This window comes from Tympanuchus pallidicinctus, unplaced genomic scaffold, assembly GCF_026119805.1.
Source record: "Tympanuchus pallidicinctus isolate F22 unplaced genomic scaffold, pur_lepc_1.0 scaffold8, whole genome shotgun sequence".
In the NCBI taxonomy this organism is placed as follows: domain Eukaryota; kingdom Metazoa; phylum Chordata; class Aves; order Galliformes; family Phasianidae; genus Tympanuchus; species Tympanuchus pallidicinctus.
The window spans coordinates 13,392,802-13,413,536 of record NW_026294802.1 but is presented as its reverse complement, the minus strand read 5'-3'; the positions used below and the strand labels follow the sequence as shown (position 1 = coordinate 13,413,536).

At 49.0% G+C, this 20,735-nt stretch overlaps 4 protein-coding genes across 5 annotated transcripts; 2 read left to right on the top strand and 2 right to left on the bottom strand.

The window, feature by feature from the left end:
• Positions 1–1,733: 1,733 nt before the first annotated feature.
• Positions 1,734–5,653, bottom strand: NOL12 (nucleolar protein 12). The gene is made up of 6 exons (XM_052668760.1): positions 5,509–5,653; positions 5,316–5,421; positions 5,069–5,117; positions 3,772–3,914; positions 2,742–2,836; positions 1,734–2,309 (listed from the first exon to the last, which is right to left on the bottom strand). Exons 1-6 carry the CDS (start codon positions 5,586–5,588, stop codon positions 2,138–2,140), a joined length of 645 nt encoding a protein of 214 aa, XP_052524720.1. The 5' UTR covers positions 5,589–5,653; the 3' UTR covers positions 1,734–2,137.
• Positions 5,654–5,754: 101 nt separating this feature from the next.
• Positions 5,755–11,914, top strand: LOC128073642 (arf-GAP with dual PH domain-containing protein 1-like). Of its 2 annotated transcripts, XM_052668739.1 has the most exons (11): positions 5,758–6,554; positions 7,563–7,693; positions 8,031–8,122; positions 8,207–8,289; positions 8,583–8,695; positions 9,504–9,650; positions 10,053–10,136; positions 10,483–10,545; positions 10,839–10,910; positions 11,424–11,655; positions 11,743–11,914. In XM_052668739.1, exons 1-11 carry the CDS (start codon positions 6,467–6,469, stop codon positions 11,769–11,771), a joined length of 1,134 nt encoding a protein of 377 aa, XP_052524699.1. In that variant the 5' UTR covers positions 5,758–6,466; the 3' UTR covers positions 11,772–11,914. The 2 variants fall into 2 exon arrangements, with proteins under 2 accessions (XP_052524700.1, XP_052524699.1); XM_052668740.1 differs by lacking the exon at positions 10,839–10,910 and having other exon boundaries at positions 5,755–6,554.
• Positions 11,915–13,448: 1,534 nt separating this feature from the next.
• LOC128073647 (urotensin-2 receptor-like) lies at positions 13,449–15,305 on the top strand. The gene has a single exon (XM_052668745.1). It carries the CDS (start codon positions 14,026–14,028, stop codon positions 15,019–15,021), a length of 996 nt encoding a protein of 331 aa, XP_052524705.1. The 5' UTR covers positions 13,449–14,025; the 3' UTR covers positions 15,022–15,305.
• Positions 15,306–16,699: 1,394 nt separating this feature from the next.
• Positions 16,700–19,960, bottom strand: LGALS1 (galectin 1). The gene is made up of 4 exons (XM_052668767.1): positions 19,828–19,960; positions 18,578–18,660; positions 17,221–17,392; positions 16,700–16,899 (listed from the first exon to the last, which is right to left on the bottom strand). The coding sequence occupies exons 1-4, from the start codon at positions 19,834–19,836 to the stop codon at positions 16,756–16,758; spliced, it is 408 nt and encodes a 135-aa protein (XP_052524727.1). The 5' UTR covers positions 19,837–19,960; the 3' UTR covers positions 16,700–16,755.
• Between the last annotated feature and the right edge of the window lie 775 nt (positions 19,961–20,735).

The window sequence follows — 20,735 nt, the reverse complement described above, 5'->3', positions numbered from 1 at the left end:
TTTCAACCACATGCTGGATGTGCCTGGCAACTGCTTCACACACGAACTCATGTGTATGAGCTGCTATCCTTCACCCAGCATATCCTGGAGTAGCCCAATTCCAGCCCTGTGCATAACAAAGCGGGCAAGGGATGAGTCAGTAATTCACATTACAAAATCAAGCTTGAATCAATCAGATGGAGAAATCAATAGCACAGCAAACAATACTTGTGGTTAACTCTGTATAGGATTTAATGGTTCTGCTTTTCCACTTTTTTTTTTTTTTCTTCCCCCTGAGCATGGAAGGCTTTTCAGGATTTCAGCTGTGGCTTGAGAAAGACTCAGAAGTTATTAAGGCCAGTAATTCTTTTAAATCACCTGGCAGCAAAACAACAAATACCTCGGTGTTGCTGAGGCCACTCTTACCATCCCATCAGGCTTATAATGAGGTATTTCAACACCGTCCCACTGTCATTACAGGCTTCCACAAACCCAACCCAAAGTTCACACTCCACGTTTCAGCAGGACAAACACATGGACTGCAAACAGCGGCCATTCCAGCTTCAGGGCAAACTCCTTGAGAGGCAAAGTGCAAGTCTCATTGTGCCTCTGGTCACCTTGAGGCACCAAGGAAAGGGGAAAAACTGCTGTACTGTACAACCCTGACAGCTAGGATCCAAGCATGCCACCAGACTGTCAGCCTTGCCCACAAGTTGTGTTTCTGCATCTCTGAAACACCTAAAAAGTGAAGGTGAGACAGGAACAGGCTAATAAGCTGCTGCCTCCACAAGGCCTCCAGCATTAGTTCAGTTACTTTTTTCCCCTCCCATTTCCAGCACAGGCAATTTGCTTACTCACCCACTGCCACGTTTCCAATTCTCTGGTGTGGGTTTTGGCCACAAAGGCCTTTTTCCCCTTTGTCATTTCTGTGTGCCATACCAGCACACACATAATAAGGGAAGATGCCCCATCCAGGTGCTGGTCAGAACCTGGCAGAGGCAGGATGGCCACTGCATCCTACAGACACTCCATGACAGAAGTCAGTGTGCTGCTCAGGCTCTTTTCTCTCCTCTGAAGATTGACTTTGTTTTACCAGAAGCATTCCTTACCCCAGCCACGCAGATGCATGGCGACTTCTTTTTCTCTGCTCTTGAAGATATCCACGCTAAAACACACACACCAAGGTTTCCAAGCAGAAGACAGCCACCCTGAAGTAATGCACAGCCTCTGCCACTCCCATCCCAGAGAAGGCCACACACATGCAGCAAGGGTAGTAAGGGATTTCATACTCCTCTGAGCTATCAGAATGAACATCGGCACATTCAGCAGACAATGGAATGAGCCATTCCTGCTCTGGCGGGTTCTGTATTACCACAAAAACAGCTCCTAGCTATTCCCTTTCCTGAGCACCAGTAGATTGTAAAGATTTTTTTTCAGCAATAGGAATCATTAACCCTGTTTCCAGCTGGTACTGGTATTAACATCCAGCTGTTATGCTTCAGTTAAGCCACATGTATTTCTCTTAGCAAAATGACTACACAGAATAAACTTACTAAATTTCATCTGGTATAGATACCAAAAATCACAGAATCACAGAATGGCCCGGGTTGGAAGGGACCTCAAGGGTCATGAATCTTCAACCCCCTGCCACAGGCAGGGCCACCAAACTGGAAGGAAGGAAGGAGGGAAAAAAAAAGCATCCCTGCATTCGGCTGTGGCACAGATGAAGAAACATGAGACAAGATGACACCATATCATCCTGGAAAAAGAATTTACTGCACTGCAGAAATAGCAATGCATTGGTTCACAAGCGGAAGCGGAGCTCTTCCCAGTCTCACACCCCTGACAGTGTGTCTGTTGCATTCAGCTTTAGATTTTCTCCTTTGATAAAGCCAGTTGAGGGTTATGCCATACAGAGAATCTGACCTCCAACAGAAGATTTCAGAGATTCTGTGGCACCTAGGTGATTAATTGGAGACCACTGCAAAATAAATGCAGTGTCTAGTGCCTATGGCCAACACACAGCAGGTGAATAAGGCTGAACTGGGCTCACAGAGCCAAGTAAACAAGGTCCTTGATTGTTACAAAGGGGTCGCAAAGGACAGCAGCCCAGCTGCTGAAAACTGTCCCAGCTGCAGCTCTGAGCACCTGGCTCTCATTAATCTTGGTCGCGGCCCATTTTGCCAGTCAGTCTCCGTCGCTGAGTCTTAGTGGTTCGCCTCATGCTGGGTTTCTGGATTTTCTTAAGTGAACCTTGCCCACGCTGGGGTCGCTTTCCCTTCTTCTTTTTCCGGCTGTGCATGTGCAGCGTGGCAGTAAGAGAAGAGATCCTGGGGAGGATAAGAAGAGAGAAATGTTTGGGCACCAAAGTGCACTGCAGAAAGGTGATACTAGAACTGCAGCAGGACAGCCCTGTGTGGCCCAACAGGAATGGACACGAGTAACTGAATGTCCCAGGGGAACTCCACCGTGCTGGGCACCATCCTGACAGGACAGGAGAAGGACTAGACAAACAGTTCAGGGCAAAGCCTGACCTACACCACATCCACCTCACACCGCTGTTACCAGAGATCAATGTGATAGAAACAGACCGACCCAGGCAGGCTTCCAGACTGCCAGTGCCCCCTGCTGGCTCCTGTCCACCAGCACCCAAGCAGCACAGCATGCTCTCCCAGCAATCACATCACTGATCTGGAAACAAAACATCTTCCCGATGAGCTCACACTGCCCAGCAGCAAGCAGCTGAATGAATTTATACGTACTTTTCAGATAGGAAAGGGTTTCTGGACTTCTTGGGCATTGTTCTTGCAGGCTTGTTCACCACCTCTTCCCCCTTCTCTTCTTCTTCACTTTTTCCCTTAAAAGAAGAAACAAACACATCTTTATGAACACATTAAAACAAGCAGTCTCACAATTCTGGTGTTTTTGCTACCTTCTTGGCTTCGTTCCTATTTGCAAAACACAGTAACAGATCAACACTTCAAATTTTACACAAGCCTTGTTCAGGTCTCAAGGTTTTGCTATTGCAGCCCTCCAGAAAGGGAAAAGCAGCAGGAAGTCCTACATTAATCAATCAACTTCAACACAATCTTACTGGCCACATCTGTGAATTGGAAGTTTCAGCTTTTTCCTTAAATTACTATTAAAGTCTCCATAACCTGATTTTCAGATTAGAAGATGTCCTTAAAAGTGTAAAAGGTTATCTAATCAATACAGCACTTTCCCAAGGTGTTCAAATCCACTCACAACTCATAAAGATCAGAAGGATTGCACCAGTCAGTACCATAGAGCCTTTATGAAACAAACATGAGAACTCAGTTAAAATCCGTTTTGAGAACAGAAGCAACCACAACCATAAGATTTATTTGTGGTCCAAGCATAGGCTCATGGAGAGCAGAATCCCTCCTCAGCCTAGCAGTAACTGTCCATAGACAGGTCACAGAAAATCACGGAGGACAGTCCATGCAGTGAAGCCCAAATTCTCATTACTAGCGTTATACCTGGTTTTACAATATTGTGTTCTCCCTGTCCAGATCTGTGGCACCTTCTACTAACATGAGGTTAAAGAGCAAACAATCCCAAGGCAGCTTAGAAGAAAGCTGCTCGAGGATGACATTTCTTCCTCTGCAGTGGCACAATGTAAGTTGTGGAGAAACGTGAAAATTCAGTTTCCCCCTTCATCTTCGCTCCTAGCCAGCTGCAAGCCTTTTGGCACATCCATGGAGTACCAATCTAACCAGCCTCCAGAACATTTATAGTTGATGCAATCAGACAGTCAGCAAGAGGTGGTACCTCAGAGGTGGTCAGTCCTAGCTGGCGTGCACCTGAGAGGTCCAGGTCACTGATGGTTGTGACTGTTACAATATGGTTTGGGTGGTCAATGTTCACTGACTCTGTCCGTGATGTCACCAAGTGCTCCAGTTCATCAAACTCATCTAGAAAGACAAAAATATCAGCTTTTCACAAAGTACACTCACAACAGCACCACGCAACACTAGATGCCTGGGCCAGAGTGGCTGGAAAACTGCATGGAGGAAAAGGATCTGGAGGTGTTGGTTAATGCCCAGCTGAATATGAGCCAGCAGTGTGTTCAGCTGGTCAAGACCAATGGCATCTTGGCTTGTATCAGAAATAGCACAGTCAGCAGGAACAGGGAGGTAACCATCTGCCACTGTATTCAGCTCTGGTGAGGCCACAGCTCAAGTGCTGTGCTCAGTTTTATGCCTTTCACTACTAGAAATACACTGATGCTCTGGAGCATGGCTAGAGAACAAAGTGACGCTGTGAGGAGTCTGGAGCACAAGTGTGACAGGGAGCGGCTGAGGGAACTGAGGTTGTTCAGTCTGGAGAAGAGGAGCTCAGAGGAGACCTTATTGCTTTCTACAACTATCTGAAAGAAGGCTGTGGCAAAGCGGGGGTTGGCCTCTTCTCCAGATAAAAGCAACAGACAATTATAGGCAGTTGCTTCAAGTTGCACCACAGGAGGTTCAGGTTGGAGGTTGGATATTATGGAAAATTTCTTAGCAATGAGCGGGGATGCATTGGAACAGACTGCTCAGAGAGGTGTCACTGTTCCAGCAGGTATATAAGGAAAGGGCAGATGTATTACTTAGGAACATGGTTTAGTAGGCTATATTGGTGGTAGGTGGACAGTTGGACTAGATGATCTTACAGATCTCTTCCAACCTTAATGATTTTATGTTTCCTGCACTATCATGTGGGGGGTCAGGAGGTCCAGTCTTCGCATGCAGGGTTAAGGCATGAAGGGCAAGCTACCTCTCCCAGCCAAGATCTCAATGCCTTGGAGATACCCTCCTGCATGCTCCTTCCTGTCCAACCTGCCCAGTTTTGTTTCCCACTAGGGACAGGGGGCCCCCATTCAGCCCATTGCACGAGCTCTTGCCCAGCTTCTCAGGGGGACACGAGAAGAACGATGCAACATCCCTTTGGGGTAGGACCACTGTTACAACTATGCCTGCCCAGCTACAGAGGCTGTTCAGTTTGGTGCCTCTCACAGGCAGTTAACTCCTCTGATACCCAATCTGCTGCAAAGGAGCCCAAACCCTACAGGCACAGAGGACATACATACCAAGAGCTTCCTCCCTTTCACGCAGCATCTTCAGGTACTCCTTGTGCCTCTGGGAGAGACAAACAGGTCACTACAGCAACCTTGCTGTTATAAGTGTCCATTCCACCCCAACCCCTCCACCCACGAGGTCCCATTCTCCCTCTAAGTGAGGAAAGGGAAGTACGAGGACCCCAGGAAACAGTTGCTACGTGCCTGCCCCACAACCCTGACATGGCAAAAGGCCCTTTGTCATCAGGAGGAGCTATACCTCCTCCTTCATCTTCCTCTGCTCTTCCTTCAGCTTCCTCTTGATCTCCTCCAGGGCCACCTTCCTCCTCTCCACCTTCCGTTTATGGAAGCCAGTCAGGTACTCCCTAAACACCGGGAACAGAGCAAACCTTCAGCTTCCAGCGACCCCGTTCCCCGCTCACTTTGCCACCTGGAAGCCCTCATAACCTCACCTCCGCCTCTCCTCATCAAAAGTCACCACCAGCCGCGATGCCGCACTTCCAGACCCCTTCTTCTTCTTCTTCCGACCCATGGCTAACCCACGCTGCCGCCACCCCACTTCCGGTCAGACCCCTCTTCCGGTCCAAGGAGTCCCCGCCTCTTCCGGTCTGTCCATTTCCGGCTCCGCACAGCACTGCCCTGTGGGAGGTGTGGCGCTGTGAAGGCCGTCCCTTCGCCGCCATTTTGTGCCTAGGCGCGTCTTTAATAAAAACATTATTTCTAAGTAGTGTGTCGTTGTGCGGTGGTGTCTGGGTTGTGCTACTTAGCCCGGGCAGGTGTGTGTGAGGGTAGATCTCAGCTCTGAGTCTGTCTCCGAGACGCGGGAGCAGTTGTGGTGGGGAGTGGTCTCGCTGCTGGCTGACTGGGTTGGCTTTAGCTGAACTCTTGAACCCCTCGTGACCTCCCGTCCTCGCTTTAATGAGTGAGACTCTTGCTTGGCGGCCAGCTGACTTCAGTGGAAGCTCCGCAAGTGTTTGTGAAGGGAAGCGTTGGCAGAGTCAGCCCACAGAGCGTGGCAAGCACTGCCGCCTGGTCCCAGGTCACCTTGTCTTTATCAGCTCTCTGGCTACTGGGCTTCTTTTCCTGGCCAGTCCTCTCCCCAGCAGAAATGCGGAAAAACCAGTTCTGTGGTTAATTACTGCACTTCCCTCCACGCCCATGGGTTCGGCTGCCTCCTCCTCCTCTTTTCTCCCAGCCTGGGTGCACTTCGGCCTCTTTGCCCCAGCCTGTTCTCTGCCGGCTCAGGTGCACCATTAGGCCTGCATATTCATTCCATTAATCTCAGGGCTTCTCCTGCCCTCCCATCTTGTTCCTGCAAGGCCTGCTGGTGGCTCCTTCTCCCTCAGGGTGCACCGCAGGTGCAGAAGACACGGGCACCTGCACTGCCCAAGAGGGTGACAATTTGACACCATGGCTGGAGGTGATAAGAGCATGAAGGCCCTGAGGGAGGTGTGGAGAAGAGCAGAAAACTCATTGTGTGCAGACTGCGGGAAGCCGGGTGAGTCCCTGAGGGCTGGATCTTCTGAGGATGGGTCAGAAGAAAAGGACTGGGTTTGGTCTCTAGTAGCCGTTGCGGCCAGCTCAGTGCATTGAGGCATATGAGAATGGAAAGGAGTGATGTTAGGGGATGGTTGTTGGAACCTGTGCAAAGCCCAGCAGTGTTGTGTGAGTTAATTCCATTTGTCCAGGCTGCAGGGGGTCCCAGAGGTGGGGGAGTAAGGGAAGACAAAGGAGATGCTGCCACAGTGCTGGTGGAAAGGACAGGGACGAGGTAGCGCCAAAGCTGCAGCACTGTGGATTGCAGTCGTGTTGGATCTCAGACACAAATCAAAGTCATGCCCAGTCAGGACCTGAGAAGAAAGTTCCCAGTGGAAACCTAACTGCTCCAGAAAAAAGGCATGATTCAGGAGGGCATTGTCTTGTCTGTGACTCAGCTCTGAACTGACAGCTTGCCATGGACAACCTGAGAGGTTTCTTGTACTTAAGAGCTTATCCTCTACAAAGGGTACCGGTTTGAAGTCTGCCAGTACTGCTAAAAATGACTGTTGCATTTCTTCCAAAAGGTACATGTGGGTTGTACCATCCAAGACAAATTAATTTGTCTAATTAATACCACTTTACCTTCTTAAATTTTCCCCTGAGAATTCTGATTTTACAGTTGCTTTTCACTTCCTGAGCTAAATAGTATTGTGGGTTTGCTGTGTTGCACGAAACAGCTCCTGGAGTCTCAGATGATTCTTTACCCGAAGGGAATTTACAGAGCGCTTTGGAGTTTTCCAAGGTTCAAGTTAATTGAGATTCAGATTAAGCAATTGAAGCAGGAGGAATGCAGCAGTATGATGCTTTTTCTAGACTGCCTTCTGTATGCTTGGTTAATTAGTCAGCTCAGCTGAAACCATGGTTACCAAGATCTCCATTTCTTAGTAATGCATTCTCATTTGAGGCATATCCCCCCAAGGAATTTACCACTTCTGGTCATATCTTCGCCCCTTTTTTATGCCCTCAGATCCTGACTGGGCATCCTCTACCTTGGGTGTCTTTATATGCCTTAGCTGCTCAGGAATTCACCGGAACATCCCTAGCATCAGCAAAGTCAAATCCCTGAAGATGGACCACTGGGATGATGCTCAGGTGCAGGTGAGAACTTTGTCCCACTGGTATGTTGGGGTTGAGTCTAGGATGTACACCAACTCTTCTTTTGGCCTTTGGCCTCACAAAGTTGGAGATCAATGTAACTTTGCTACGTGTGCGCAGCTGGGGATAATTCCTCTTAAATTGCTGGGAGGATGTGCTTGCCTTGAGTGCCTCTTCGTGCCCTATTACTTTATGGCTGGCACAGATCTCTTGCATCTTATCTTGCCAATGTTTAGGGTCTTTATTGCTCATGGTTACTGATTTCTCAGTTGCCAGCTCCATCTAGACACAACATAAGTCTACATCAAAGAGAAGGCACTAACTCTCTTTCTAACTGCAGTTTCTGGCCAAGCATGGGAATGCTGTGACTAAGGCCATGTATGAAGCTCACATCCCTATTTACTATTACCAGCCAACCTACAATGACTGCCAGTAAGTTGCTGCATACAAATGAAAAGGGGGATGGCAGTTCTGGATTGCCGTAGTTTGTTTCTAAGCTGTCACCTCTCCTTGTAGGGTGCTGAGAGAACAGTGGATACGGGCCAAATACGAACGGAAAGAGTTCACTGAGCTTGGAAAACAGCTACTGTACACAGATGGTAAGAGCAGGGCATAACTTCAGAATTGCTGCCTGTTGCCTTTTCTGGAAGCTTTTGAGTACCAAGAAGAGAAAGCTCATCAAAGCTGCAAATCCCACTAGTATTCCCGAGTACCTGCCTGATAGGTACAGAGCATGGGCTTGGAGGTGTTTAAATTGTAGGAAGTGTAGTTTGGCACTGCTGTAGGTTGTTTCCAAGCACGATATTACCAGCTGGTGTTGCTCAAAACCATTTGCTTTGCTGGTGGATTCCTCTTGGGAGGATAGTCTTCAAACTGACCTTTCTACTCCTAGGGGTGAAGGAAGGCATCCTCTGGAAGCGAGGTCGAGACAGTGGGCAGTTCCAACCCCGCAAGTTCCTGTTGTCAGAGAGAGAGGGATGTCTGAAGTATTTCACCAAGCAGGATGTAAGTATGGTGATCAACTCAGGGCTGTGGGGTTATGGAGACTCTTCTATCTCTGTGAGATTTCCTTACTCACTCAGCCAGAGATGGTAACACATCACAGAAGAGGGATTCCCTTCCAACTACTGACATTTCCCCTGCATCTTCACTTCGTGCTTCACCACATCCTTACCTCTTCAACAGTTTCTTTGCTCATGGCAGGGAAGCAATAGCACTTCCATGAGACTCCTCTTTTCTTGTCTCACTTGTTAATCTCCGAGTGCAGGGCTGAGATACAGTCCTACAACATCACTGCTGATCGGAAGGTTGATCTTTCACTTCATCCTAGTCCATTTCCCTGGCTGTACAACCCTGCACTGTCCTTGGAACCAACCTCACCTTACTGTGAACTAAGTTGCCAAAAACACTTCAAGTAGGGCTTTTCTGCTAGTTTGTCTCCCTGAAAAAATGGGACAAATGCTAGTATACTGCCACAAGTGAGGGAATGGCTTAGGATAGGGAGGGCTAGGTGTAAAGTCTTTCCTTTTGGGGCCAGTTAGCCTTTAGACCAGGTCAGCTGTAAAGTCAGATGCGCTTTCAGCATCTCACTGGTTGTCCCAGAGTAGGCACAGTTCAAATTTATTTTGGAAGGGCTGAGCCATTGTTTGGGCATGCCACATAGGAAAGAGAATGTGTACAACTGTTTTGATGGGAAGGGGCAGTTAGTACATTTTTAAGACCTTCTAACCCTGCTTTATCCTCCTAAGTCAGTCACTTAGATCACTTTCCCACTAGAATTGCTCATACATGACCAATGCTATTCTGTTCTCAGGCCAAAGAACCCAAAATCAATGTCAAAATAGATGTCATCAATGCTACATTCCAACCAGAGAAGATTGGGAACCCCAATGGCTTGCAGATCACCTATCTCAAAGACAACAAGACTCGGAATATATTTGTCTACCATAAAAGTGGAAAGGTATATTGTTTAGCATCACACTGCAAAGACATTGAGGCTGATTGGAGAATTAACTGATACCGAGTAGCATGAGGAATGAGTTGGGATAGAAGGTGTGTGCATGTGTGGGAATTGCTGTAGGTAAACAGGTTGAGAATTCTGATTCTCTGTGTGTCTGTGAGAGTTTTGCTGCAAGGAGCAGAGCAAGAGCACTGGCTGAGTGGGTTTCTGTGGGAGGAGCTGCTGCAGAAGGTGTGCAGATGTACCGCCTGTGCTGTCTGTCTGTGTGTGTGAGGGTGAGGCCTGGAGAAGGGAAAGCTGGCTGTTTTTGCAGCTGACATAACGTGGGGTGCAGCTGGATGAGCTTGAGTGTCTCACTGTGGCTGTCCCTAAGCTTTCTGTTCTCTCCTGTTTTATTTTCAGGAGGTGGTGGACTGGTTCAATGCCATTCGGTCCGTGCAGTTCCATTATCTGAAGGTAGCATTTCCCATAGCCAGCGATAATGAGGTAAGGCAGCACTAGAGTGCAGTGCTGAGTCTCCTGCTGATGTTCGGTTGCTCTGATAAAAGAGCCCATTAGTTGTTATTAGATCCCCAGGCACACAAGTGGAAATTGTAGTATTTAGATAGAGAAGTGAAAAAGTGTGCATACAGGAGCCTGGGATGACAGAGAGCAGCTCATTTCTCCTATTTCTGGACACTCTGGAGACCAAAGTGACTCCTAGCTAAGGCAGTTCTACAAACATGAATTTAAAAGGGAGCTGAATTTGGGCAAAAAGAAGGAAGGCCATGGTGTTGGAAGTGAACAGCAAAGCAACATGGCTAAGTGAATGTTACTCTTACCTTTTTGTCAGATTAAAAGCCGGCTGACAAGAAACTTTTTGAAGGAAGGATACATGGAGAAGACAGGTCCCAAGGTGAGCTGCTTGGGGGTGAAGAAATCCAGCAGGGACCTCCCAGAGAGCCATTGATTTTCCTCACTCCATTGTTTTTCTCCCAGTTTCCCCATCCCCACCCTCTATTCTTTTGACACTGCAGTGGGACTGAAAAATTGCTTTCAGTTCCTCACTCTCAGCTTAGAGGGAGAAAGAAGGCTGCTGTTAAGGCAGGGGCTTGGTTCAAGCAGTTGTGCTGAATTTTGGGCATCCCTTCGCACTGCTCACGGCAGAGGGCGCTGTCATCTTACGTATGTCACCTCTTCCCTTTACAGCAGAGAGAGGCTTTTAAGAAGCGTTGGTTCACACTGGATCACCGCAGGCTCATGTACTTCAAGGACCCTTTGGTGAGGGCGAGATCTGACCTCTGACAACTGTAGGCAACAGTGCTGAGGGCAGGGTCAGAGTGCAAACAGAGTCTTGCTTCTTTGCTTTGCTCTGTTGTAAGGGAGGCTTGTGGGTTTCCCAGTGGCTCTGAATGGACTCTAGGTCTTCCCCTTTCCATCCCACTTTGTTCATCCTGCACTTTCTTTGTTTGCTTACTGCCTGCAAACAATGGGAACAGGGAAGGTTGTGGTGCAAGGGTCGTGGTGTCAAGGGTGATGCCATGGAAGGTGTTGATGGAGAGGCAGATGCAGCTTTCCCTCTCTCAGACCTCTCGAGGCCTGTTCTCCTAAGTTTTCCTTTCCACTGTCTTTGGGCATAGCCTCCAGGTTCTGAATCCCCTGACCACCTTCAAGTCTTCTTGCTGCTATCTCTTTGATCCTTACCCATTCTCCTGCTGCCCGCAGGAGCTCTGCTATTATTAGTTGGTTCTTTTTGGGTACAGTTAATCCCTCTCTTTCCCTCTGGATGTGCAGGATGCATTTGCTAAGGGTGAGGTATTTGTGGGCAGCAGAGAGAATGGCTATAGCGTCCAGAAGGGATTGCCTTCAGGGACACAAGGCAACTTCTCTTGGCCCTATGGCATCACCATTGTCACGCCTGACCGAGAATACCTCTTCACCTGCGAGACAGAGGCTGACCAGCTGGACTGGATCACAGCTTTCACAAGCATCATCAACCAGGCCATGACACCACAGGAATATGCCAGTAAGTGCTTGGACGGTGTTTCCTTCTCCTCTTGCTGCCCTGCCACAGAGTATTGCCCTAATGCAATGCCTTTTTTCTTCTCTACAGTTGAAGCCTACTTCAAGTTTAAATCATAGGAAGCCGGACAGGAATCTTGCTGTAACTCAACTCTACCTGGTCCTGTTGGGTGGGCTATCAGAAGAGGAGAGAAGATTGATGTCAGAGAAACACAGTGCTATTGCAGCCTACTCTTTGAAGCACTTTTTTTTTTTTTTTTTTTCTCTCCAAGAATAATCTTCTTTTTAAGCTGCTTCAAGTCCAAGACTTTGTGAGACTGAATCCTCAGTGCAAACTGTCAGTGGTAAATTGCTGTGATCTGACTGGATGTTGAACAGGCCTTGCCTGTTGATAGGGCCTCAAAAACTTAGCACTTGCTGTGTTGGACATGGGACCTAGCATCACATTTGCAGGAAACTGCAGGCAGCCTTATGCAAGAATGCACAAGGTTTAACCTTGTACAAGAAAACAGCTGCCTTACTGGAGATAATGCAGTTGGCTGTAGAGGCTACTGGACTAGGAGAGACTTTCATTACAAGAAGTGACTTCTCTGCTGGTGACAGAGATGTAAAACATCTGGTTATTTAATCAGCTAGAGCTACATTTGAAAAAGGTCATGTAAAAGATTTAATCTAACAGTCATGTGAGATGTGTTTCTTCCCATCTATATGGGCTTGAGAGCTTCTGACCATGTTTGTATGGAGATCATCTTCTGACTGCTCCTGAGCTCAGAAACAACAGTTATGTATGTATATGTAAATGGACAGTGTGTGTGTACCCACAAGAAAAAAGTGGTGGGAGATGAAATACTGCCCTAGAGAAGATACTGTGAGGGACATCCATGTTACTGAAGTTCAGCTGTCAGATTTGAGTCTCTGTAGTTAAACCCATAGAGAGAGGCTGGCTCCTGCAGGGAGCAGTCAATAGCATGTCTTCTATATACTTCTGACACACTGTTGAGTCTAATACAGCCTAGGGGTTGATGTCTGAAGTTGGAATATATGAGTATCTACTGCCCTATTCTCTGGGTGTCAAAGTCCTGTCACTTGCTTTCTCACCTGTACGTTATATATGTATATGTAATATACATTTATGCAGTAGTGTATAAGGGAAGTCTTATGTCTGCTCTCTAAGACAAACGAAGCTCAGATGTGGGAAAAAGAGAGCAGGGCAGTGGTTGGCACAAAGGGCCTTGCAGCACGAATGTCATACTGTGGTACTCCAGTAGAAGGCAGTGCTGCCCAACACACTTTTGCTTCCTGCTCTTGCGAGGCAGGCGAAGGAGATCTTAGAGGAGGAGGAGGGTGGCCTTTGGAGAGAGGAAGGAAGGAGTGGAACTGAAATAAATAGTCCCTTGATCTTTAGGAGCTTGATGGTTACTAATGACAAGGGTGGGAGAGTGCCAGGCTATAAGAATGGGAGATCTTTGGTGGTCTGCGGGAGTCTTTGATTGCAAGACTAGGGACTAAATGCACTGACTGCACCTCAGGAGATCTTTGGCCTTGAGTGCAGGGCAGGCCCTCTTACCTTAGCTTAGCTAAGGGTCAGGGGGCAGCATCAGTTTTTTCAGTTTTCAGGGCTGATCCTTGTTTCTCTCTTAGAGCCTCAATTGTTTTTCCCCTCTTGCCAGACTCAGAAGTCTTATCCTTCATTAAATCTTCCTTCAAAGGAGGAAGACTGAGCAAGAGGGAATGGGGAAAAGAAAGAGAGTAAAAAAAAAAAGGAGGAGAGAAGGAAGAAGGAATGTATCTTCTAAAATAGGAGCTCCCCTTGTCTCCTTGGCTGGTGACTAGCAGCTCAGTACAAATTGGGACCACATTCACACCTGTGTGTGAAGCTGAGTCAGATGCATTCCTGTGCAGTGGGCAAGGCAGCTCTCCAGGGCTGGGCTGGGGGGACGCTTACCCAGCAGCAGAGCTGAGAGAATACAGAGACTGGAGAGAAGGAGGAATGCACTTGTCCAGAGGCTGCTGATTTTCTGCCCAGCGAATACTGGAGGAGCAACAAGTGAGGAGCTGGTGAAGAAGACAGACATTTCTTCTGGCAGACATTTCTTTGCACCTATCAGTCTTGAAGGAGAAACGGTGCTGCTTTTTCAGCCTGAGGAAAACCAGCAGACGGCACTTGTGGTGAACGAGATTGGCAAAATAGACTGGATGGCTGGAGGTGAGGAATAGACTTCTCTGGAGACTTAGGTTTGCTGAGTTTGTGCCATTCATCCCTTCCTTGGCTGCTTTTGTTAGAAGTAGCTGTGCCCCCTACAGCAAGCAAGAAAAGCAGGAAGAAGGAGAGGGTCTCCAGCAGCCTGATTGCTCTTTCACTCCATCCCCAAAGATGTCTTGCAACTCTTCCCTCATCAATGTAACGCCTGGAGAGGACCTTGAGGGTGGCAGCTTCTTAGAGGAAAGCAGCGGTGAGGATGACATCAGCAGTGTTCTAGGAGGGGACAGCCCAGTGACAGGGCCTCTGGGCACAGTGCTGCTGCTCATGTGCCTCATTGGGATGGTGGGGAACATCTACACGGTGCTGGTGGCCTCTGGCAAAGTGGCAGGCCGCTCGGCAGGCTCCCTGGGGGTCTATGTGATCAACCTCGCCCTGGCTGACCTCCTGTACCTCTCCACCATCCCCTTCGTGGTCTGCACCTACTTCACCCATGACTGGTTCTTTGGAGATGTGGGCTGCAAGCTTTTGTTCAGCTTGGACCTCCTCACCATGCATGCCAGCGTTTTCCTCCTGACTGCCATGAGCCTGGAGAGATACTGGGCAGTAACCAGGCCTCTGCGGTCCAGGAGGGCTGGCAGCGCTTACCGCAAGCCAGCCAGTGCCATCCTCTGGCTCCTTGCCTTCCTGCTTACAGCCCCCATGATGGCAATGACCCAATTGCGGGAGGGCGATGGTCCCAACAAGCGCATCTGCATCCCCACGTGGACGCCAGCAGCCTTCCGCCTCTACTTGACGGTGCTCTTTGCCACCAGCATCCTGGTGCCCGGTGTGGTGCTGATCATTGTCTACACCCTCCTGGTCCGGGTGTACCGCTCTTCCACCTGGCACCCGGGACTGTCAGCGGCCGGCCGGGCTCCCTCCCAGCGTCTCTCCTCCAGGATCTCTGCCATTGTGGTGGCTTACTGGGCCTGCTTCCTCCCCTTCTGGAGCTGGCAACTGGCCGGGCTGTACCAGCATGAGGGCATAGGTATGGGCCCTACTGCCCAGGCCTACCTCAACTTTGGTGTCACTTGCTTAGCCTATGGCAACAGCTGTATCAATCCCTTCCTCTACACCCTGCTAGCCAGTAGCTACCGCCGGCATCCCAAACACACGAGGAGGCCATAGCACCTTCATGGCTTCTGTGTAAATATTGGGGCTCGTGGGGAATAGCAGGGGGAGCCCTGGGTGACAAGCAGTGCCCTGAGTGAGGGATATCACCTGGGTTTTTGTGAGGGTTGAGTAATGAAATAAAAGTGCTGTCTTATGTGCTGTCTTGTGGTGTGTTCCATCCTTGTCATCAACCTGGCATGTTCTCCTTTGTGCCTTTTGCAAGACTGCTTGAGGATGCTCTTCCCAGGGATCCCAGTTCTGGCATGTGTGAGGAGTCCTCCAGCCCTCACCCTATGCAAGGCCAGAGTGGGTGAAAGGGTGCAGTCAGCATCTATATGCCTTAATTATATCTTCAAGGAGCTCAACCACCCTCACCGCCTCTCAGGCAACGGACAGAGCTGTAACAGAGCCCAGACAACAGTGACTCACAAATATCATGGGAGCTGTGAGTCACATGAAGAAGCAACCACGCTAGCAGGAGACCTGAATAAGATTCATCCCCGGCCTGTGGTGAAAATTTCATTCAATTTCCTTCCCCTCACTCTCACCAATATTTTTGAGGAATCTTTCTGAAAAATGAATCCCAAGTGCAATTTGAAGACATTGTGCTATGTGTGAGGTTGCCCTTCATAAGAGCTCATTAACCTGCCTATCACCAGCACTGTGTCCCTGCTGTGGGCAAGGACATCCCTGGCCCTCTGTCCTGCTGAATATACCCCAGGTTGTGACAACTTCGGTGACATAAACTGAGCCAGGTCTTAGATCTTGAGTCCATCTTACCCAGCGCAGCTCAATTCCATACAGCTAAACTTTCTTATTCCCAGACAAGACAGCTTTATCCAGCAGCAGAGCTGAGAGAACAGAGACTCAAGAGAAGGGTGGCAATACTAGATGCTGTTTTTACTATCACAGACGTAGCCTTAAAGAGCAGGCTGCAATTGTACAGAGCAGACTGGTTTTGAACAACAGGAGGCTTCAAGAGATCTGGTTTAAGAGCCTCAACCTGCTTGTACACCCCAAGTATTCCTGCCTCCAATCCCAAAAGTCCATCTTGAGCCTAGCTTCTCTTCCCCAGCCCACATTTCCTAGCAGATGAATCTTATTCTGCATGAGTCCCTGAGACACAGCAGCTGGCAAATCCTCATGAATTATGGAAAAAGAATGGGAGGTGCTGCTGCCTTAGGAACAAGCTCCTGTGCACCAGCTGCTCTGCAGCTGCCTAATGGAAAGAAACAGCCTGGCCAGGCCTGCAGGGTACCTTTGTAGGACATCAAAGTGTTTGTCCTTCACCTTGCTTGTGGTCCAGCCCAGAAGTAAGGTCCTAAAGATTGCGTTCTTCTATCAAGGCACAGCCTTCCCAGCAGCACTACTCAGTGCTGCTTACATCTTTACATAGCATCAGATTGAAAGAGTCAGTGGCTTTGCCAAAGGTACCCTTCCACTTTTTTCCTGCACAGCAGTATCTGGCCCTAACACTGTTTCCCATTCACACTCTTCCTGGACTTTTCACTTTCTTACTTCCTATGCTCTTGGCACAACCTAGCTTCCCCTTTCCCACCATGACTTTGAGGACCAATGATCACTCCCACCCACATCTGACATTCCTACACAGTAAGTTACTGCCATCCCAGGTTCCCCAGTTGTCCAACCCTGTAGGTTTGTGATATAAGAAAGGTTAATCCTTGAGACCAAGTAGAAGAAAACACATTTATTGATTACTTTCTTAAATTTTGAGACAGATGTGAGGAGTTACTCCCAGCTGACAGACCGGAGCGTGAAGTCTCCATGCGTATCAAAGTAGTCAAAGACAGAAAGACCAAGCCGATTGGGGAATGAGAACTGGTGGCCTGGCAGGTGGACAGTCACATCGCTTGGGTTGATGCTGAAAGTGATCTGCAAAACAAATGCAAAAGTCAGAGAAAACTTATGTCAGGATACCCTCAAGCCTTCCCCATTCTTCAGAGTGAACACGCTCAGCAGCACAGCTTGCTCTTCAGCAGCAGGAGTGTTCTAGTCTTCCAAGTGATGCCTATGCCTTGCTGAGTTCAACAGTAACATCTCTTGGAGCTACACAGAGCTTGCACATTTGATTCCCACCCTTTGCCACTGCTCAGAGATCTGGATGGTGGCACTGAGCAAGCAGGAGAAGCCAGCCACCCCCTGTACAGACAGCTCAGAGTACAGTACATACGGAGAGTGTATCCCAAGCTGTACCTCTATTGGAGCTCCCTTCTGGAAAGGGAAGACTGTCTCCCTTTGCTCTGTACCCCACTCTTCCATTTTCTTTGAGTTGCACACAATGAGGTTCACATCACCGTGAGCATCGAAGCGGGGGTTGAAGTGAAGTCCCAGGTGGGTTGAGTCCTTGCCCAGATTCATCACAAAGCTGCAAAGAAAGGAGACAAACACCATGTTGCATGCTGCACACTGAGTCTAGGTCTGTTCTGTCAAGCCCAGCCGATGGTGCCGAGGTTCAGTGTGCAGCCCTGAACATGGGGTTACTCTGCACCCAAACCAGCTCCCTAGAAGCTGCTTGTCACTGCGTTCTTTCCAGCCCTAAACAGTTAGCTGGTGCTGCACCCTGCCTGACAGCCACTGCTTCTCCCCACCCTGCAGGCAGCTGCAGTAATTACCATCTCATTAGCTATCCCAAAGCGTCTTGCAATGGTAGTGGGAGGAAACAACTTCCCAGCCTGCTGTCCACCTTGCCTCCAGGCCTCTTACTGAGATGAGAAGTGAGGAGGAATATTATTTGGCAAGAGAAAGCCCAGGAGGCTTCACGCCGACAGTATCAAACTTCAAAGGCACTGGGAAGAGCTGGGACATGTTTCCTGGAACACCGCTAGTGCTGGTACAGCACTCCAGGCTCCACCTCACTTAACAAGGAGTCCTGCCAATAGCAGAGCTGCATGAGGATTGGGAACTACTGCAGAGTCCCCAACCCTGGGCCCCAGCCATTGATCCCTGCAGAGATAAGAGCACTTCTGGTGCACCTGTCCACTCACTACGTTTTCCCCATTCCTTCCCCACCAGCATACAAGAGGCATCTCTACTGGATGAACACCCTGAGACCACACTATCACCTCCAGTGGGACCAGTAGTTTTACCACTGGCTTCATCATGGGTCTGTGGCTCAGAGCATCCATGACAAGAACACCCAAGATGTCCCCAGCTGCTTGAGCTGTAGTGTTCTGCCTAAGACAGCAAAGTACAGAAATGGTGCTCCTGGGCAACCTTCGTGCAGGGGAAAGGATGCGGCTTTTTAGGATGGTCACAAGCCACATCTCAGTATAGATTGAGCTTCCATTTCCTTTACTCTGTGCTATAGAGGATGTGGTCGCTGCCAGTGCGTGCAGCTGGAGCTTCACATCTGCTCTGGCTTAGTCCCTTGGCAGTAGAGCATGTCTGCAATGTGCATTAGGCAATGACTCACCGGGAAACACTGTTGGTGTTAACCCTTTTCAAAGCTGCTCCACTCCCACCCAAGGGAGGGGATTCCTTCTGTCCTCACTAGCAGAAGCCAACTCAGCATGGTGCTTTGGCCACACCTGGGTGGCACAGCTCAGCTTACCTTTTGGCATTTGGTGCGATTATCCCCTTGACAGTGAGGCGCTGGCCAGGCTTGAGACCCAGGTTGGTGCACACTGGTCCCTGCTAAACATGGAAGCAGAGACATTAGCTCAGCACCTGCTAGCTCACTTGTTTTGGCAGCTCTCCTTGCTGCCTCAGTATAGTACATTGCCTTGGACCAAGGGAGAGACAGGGACGCTCCCTTTCCCTAGGGCAAGGCACATGGGACACCCCAGAGAAGTCACTCCAATCAGACAAACCATGTGCCCGATTTCCCAACCTCCTTCTTTGCTGCTGTCATCAACGTGTCTATATTTCATGGCAACGAAGTGAAAGTACCTGCAAGCTCCCATCACACCCATTCTGTCCTGAACACACCCATGTACTGTATGGGTCTCATATCATCCCAAGGAACCTGGATGTGCAGGGATGGAGCCTCCGCTCCGTTCCCCTGGCTTGGATTTGGACCTCAAACCTTGCTCGGGTCCAGGAGCTCAGACATTCCACTCCCTTGTGTCCAGGGGCTTTACTTCCTGAAAATTTAACATTTGCAAGAAATTTGCATGCACCTTTCTGCGTTTTGTCAAACAGAAAAAAATATCCTACTACTCATACCCATATGTGCTCATTGCCCAGTCTGTTCCCTGGCGTGACCACAAGAATTTTTTCTTCTACTAAGGTTTCATTTGCACTTGGGGCACTCCCTGATTATTCCTTCTCAGACTACTGCAAGAAATCAAAGTGCAAACACTTCCCTGATACAAGCATCCCTTCAACAGTCCTTGGTACTCAGAGAAGGGCACTTTAGAGAAGTGCATTTTTGTACAAGAAATAATGACTGAGTGACTCATGAAAACTGCAGCCAGGAAGCAAGCAATAGGGCAGCCCAGAAAAGAAGACGCTTAGAAAGCAATAAATACTACTTCAGCTGCCTCCCTGGAGCAGAACCTCTGCAAAACAGGTTACCCCAGCTCAGGAACCAATCCAGCAAGGACCCCCTACATATCTCCCCAGAGGAATCCTGCAGGGGAAAAAAAAAACCAAACTCCTGACTGAACAAGAAATAGCAGTCACCCTTCTGTAGTAGGTGCAGCAGGGATCTTGACTCCCCCAGCAGCAGAACATGGAGCTCTAACAGAGCCTCCAACACAGGGACTGATGAGCAGGTAGAGGGTAGCACACCCTGCTGCCAAGCCAACATCTTCCCCATAGCCCTCCTGGGCTCCATCCTCCCATTCCCTCCCTACTCACACAAGACATGGTGCTGCTATGCAGGCTGATGCTCCTCTCTTCCAAGGTGCAAAAGTCCCAGGCAAGTAGCTGCAGGACCACACCCTTGCCTTTAAATAGATGGAGAGCTGACTAGAGCCAGCCCTTCACCAACCCCAGCTGCCAATAGGATCGAGAATAAGGTGGGAGGAGCTGGTCTGGGGGAAGGGAAGACATGTCTCCTCCCTCCCTCATCCAGGCCCCTCTCCGGGATGCTAATCCCAACCCTTCCAAGCAGGCTGCTGGCCACTCCAGGAAGAGATCCAGCTGTGTGTGGCCATGAACTCAATGGAAAATAGTTTCACAATGAGTATTTTATCCAAGCCTTTCATCCCACATGGAAAATGGTCAGATGGATCAAGGCTTGGCAGAAAGTGTCTGAGGGCTGGGCTCTTCATCTCCGCTAAACCAGGAGCCAGAATGTCACTGAGGGTATACAGTGCCTCAGGAACTCTCTATGGTCCAGGTACAGAGGACTGATGTTGCATTTGGGGAGCCTCAGCCATACCAGCAAGCCTTGTGATCCCCTAGAGCTGTTCAGCTGCTGACCCAGACCTTGCCACCAGCTCTTGTAGGTACAGGATCCAAAAAAGGGAAAGCAGCGACTTCTGCAGATCCCTAGATTCCCTCAAAACCACGCTGGAGCAGCAAGCCTGGAGGAGTCCTCTTGGAGAAATGGGGAGGAATCATCCTAGAAAGCTCAGTGTCAGGCTCTTGCAACTACTCTAGGCATGTTTGAAGAGCTGAGGAACAGAGGGATGGGGGCAAAATGCTCTGTTATAATAAACTCTGGGATCTATAGGTCTTTTAGCTGCCTCCACTTTGTGTACCCTTTATGGCAAGCATGATTCACTCTGGGTGAAAGGATCCCTTTGGAAAAAGTTACCCAA

Excerpts from the sequence above, each read along its gene's own strand:
- LOC128073647 (XM_052668745.1), top strand. The coding sequence starts at position 14,026 with ATGTCTTGCAACTCTTCCCTCATCAATGTAACGCCTGGAGAGGACCTT.
- LGALS1 (XM_052668767.1), bottom strand. Across the intron at positions 17,393-18,577 it reads ATCGCACCAAATGCCAAAAG|CTTTGTGATGAATCTGGGCA; the intron begins GTAAGCTGAGCT and ends CTTTCTTTGCAG. Across the intron at positions 16,900-17,220 it reads AGAAGGGAGCTCCAATAGAG|ATCACTTTCAGCATCAACCC; the intron begins GTACAGCTTGGG and ends TTTGTTTTGCAG.
- NOL12 (XM_052668760.1), bottom strand. The coding sequence starts at position 5,588 with ATGGGTCGGAAGAAGAAGAAGAAGGGGTCTGGAAGTGCGGCATCGCGG. Across the intron at positions 5,422-5,508 it reads TTTGATGAGGAGAGGCGGAG|GGAGTACCTGACTGGCTTCC; the intron begins GTGAGGTTATGA and ends CCCGGTGTTTAG. Across the intron at positions 3,915-5,068 it reads TGAAAGGGAGGAAGCTCTTG|ATGAGTTTGATGAACTGGAG; the intron begins GTATGTATGTCC and ends TTGTCTTTCTAG.
- LOC128073642 (XM_052668739.1), top strand. The coding sequence starts at position 6,467 with ATGGCTGGAGGTGATAAGAGCATGAAGGCCCTGAGGGAGGTGTGGAGA. Across the intron at positions 6,555-7,562 it reads TGCAGACTGCGGGAAGCCGG|ATCCTGACTGGGCATCCTCT; the intron begins GTGAGTCCCTGA and ends TTATGCCCTCAG. Across the intron at positions 10,546-10,838 it reads TGGAGAAGACAGGTCCCAAG|CAGAGAGAGGCTTTTAAGAA; the intron begins GTGAGCTGCTTG and ends TTCCCTTTACAG.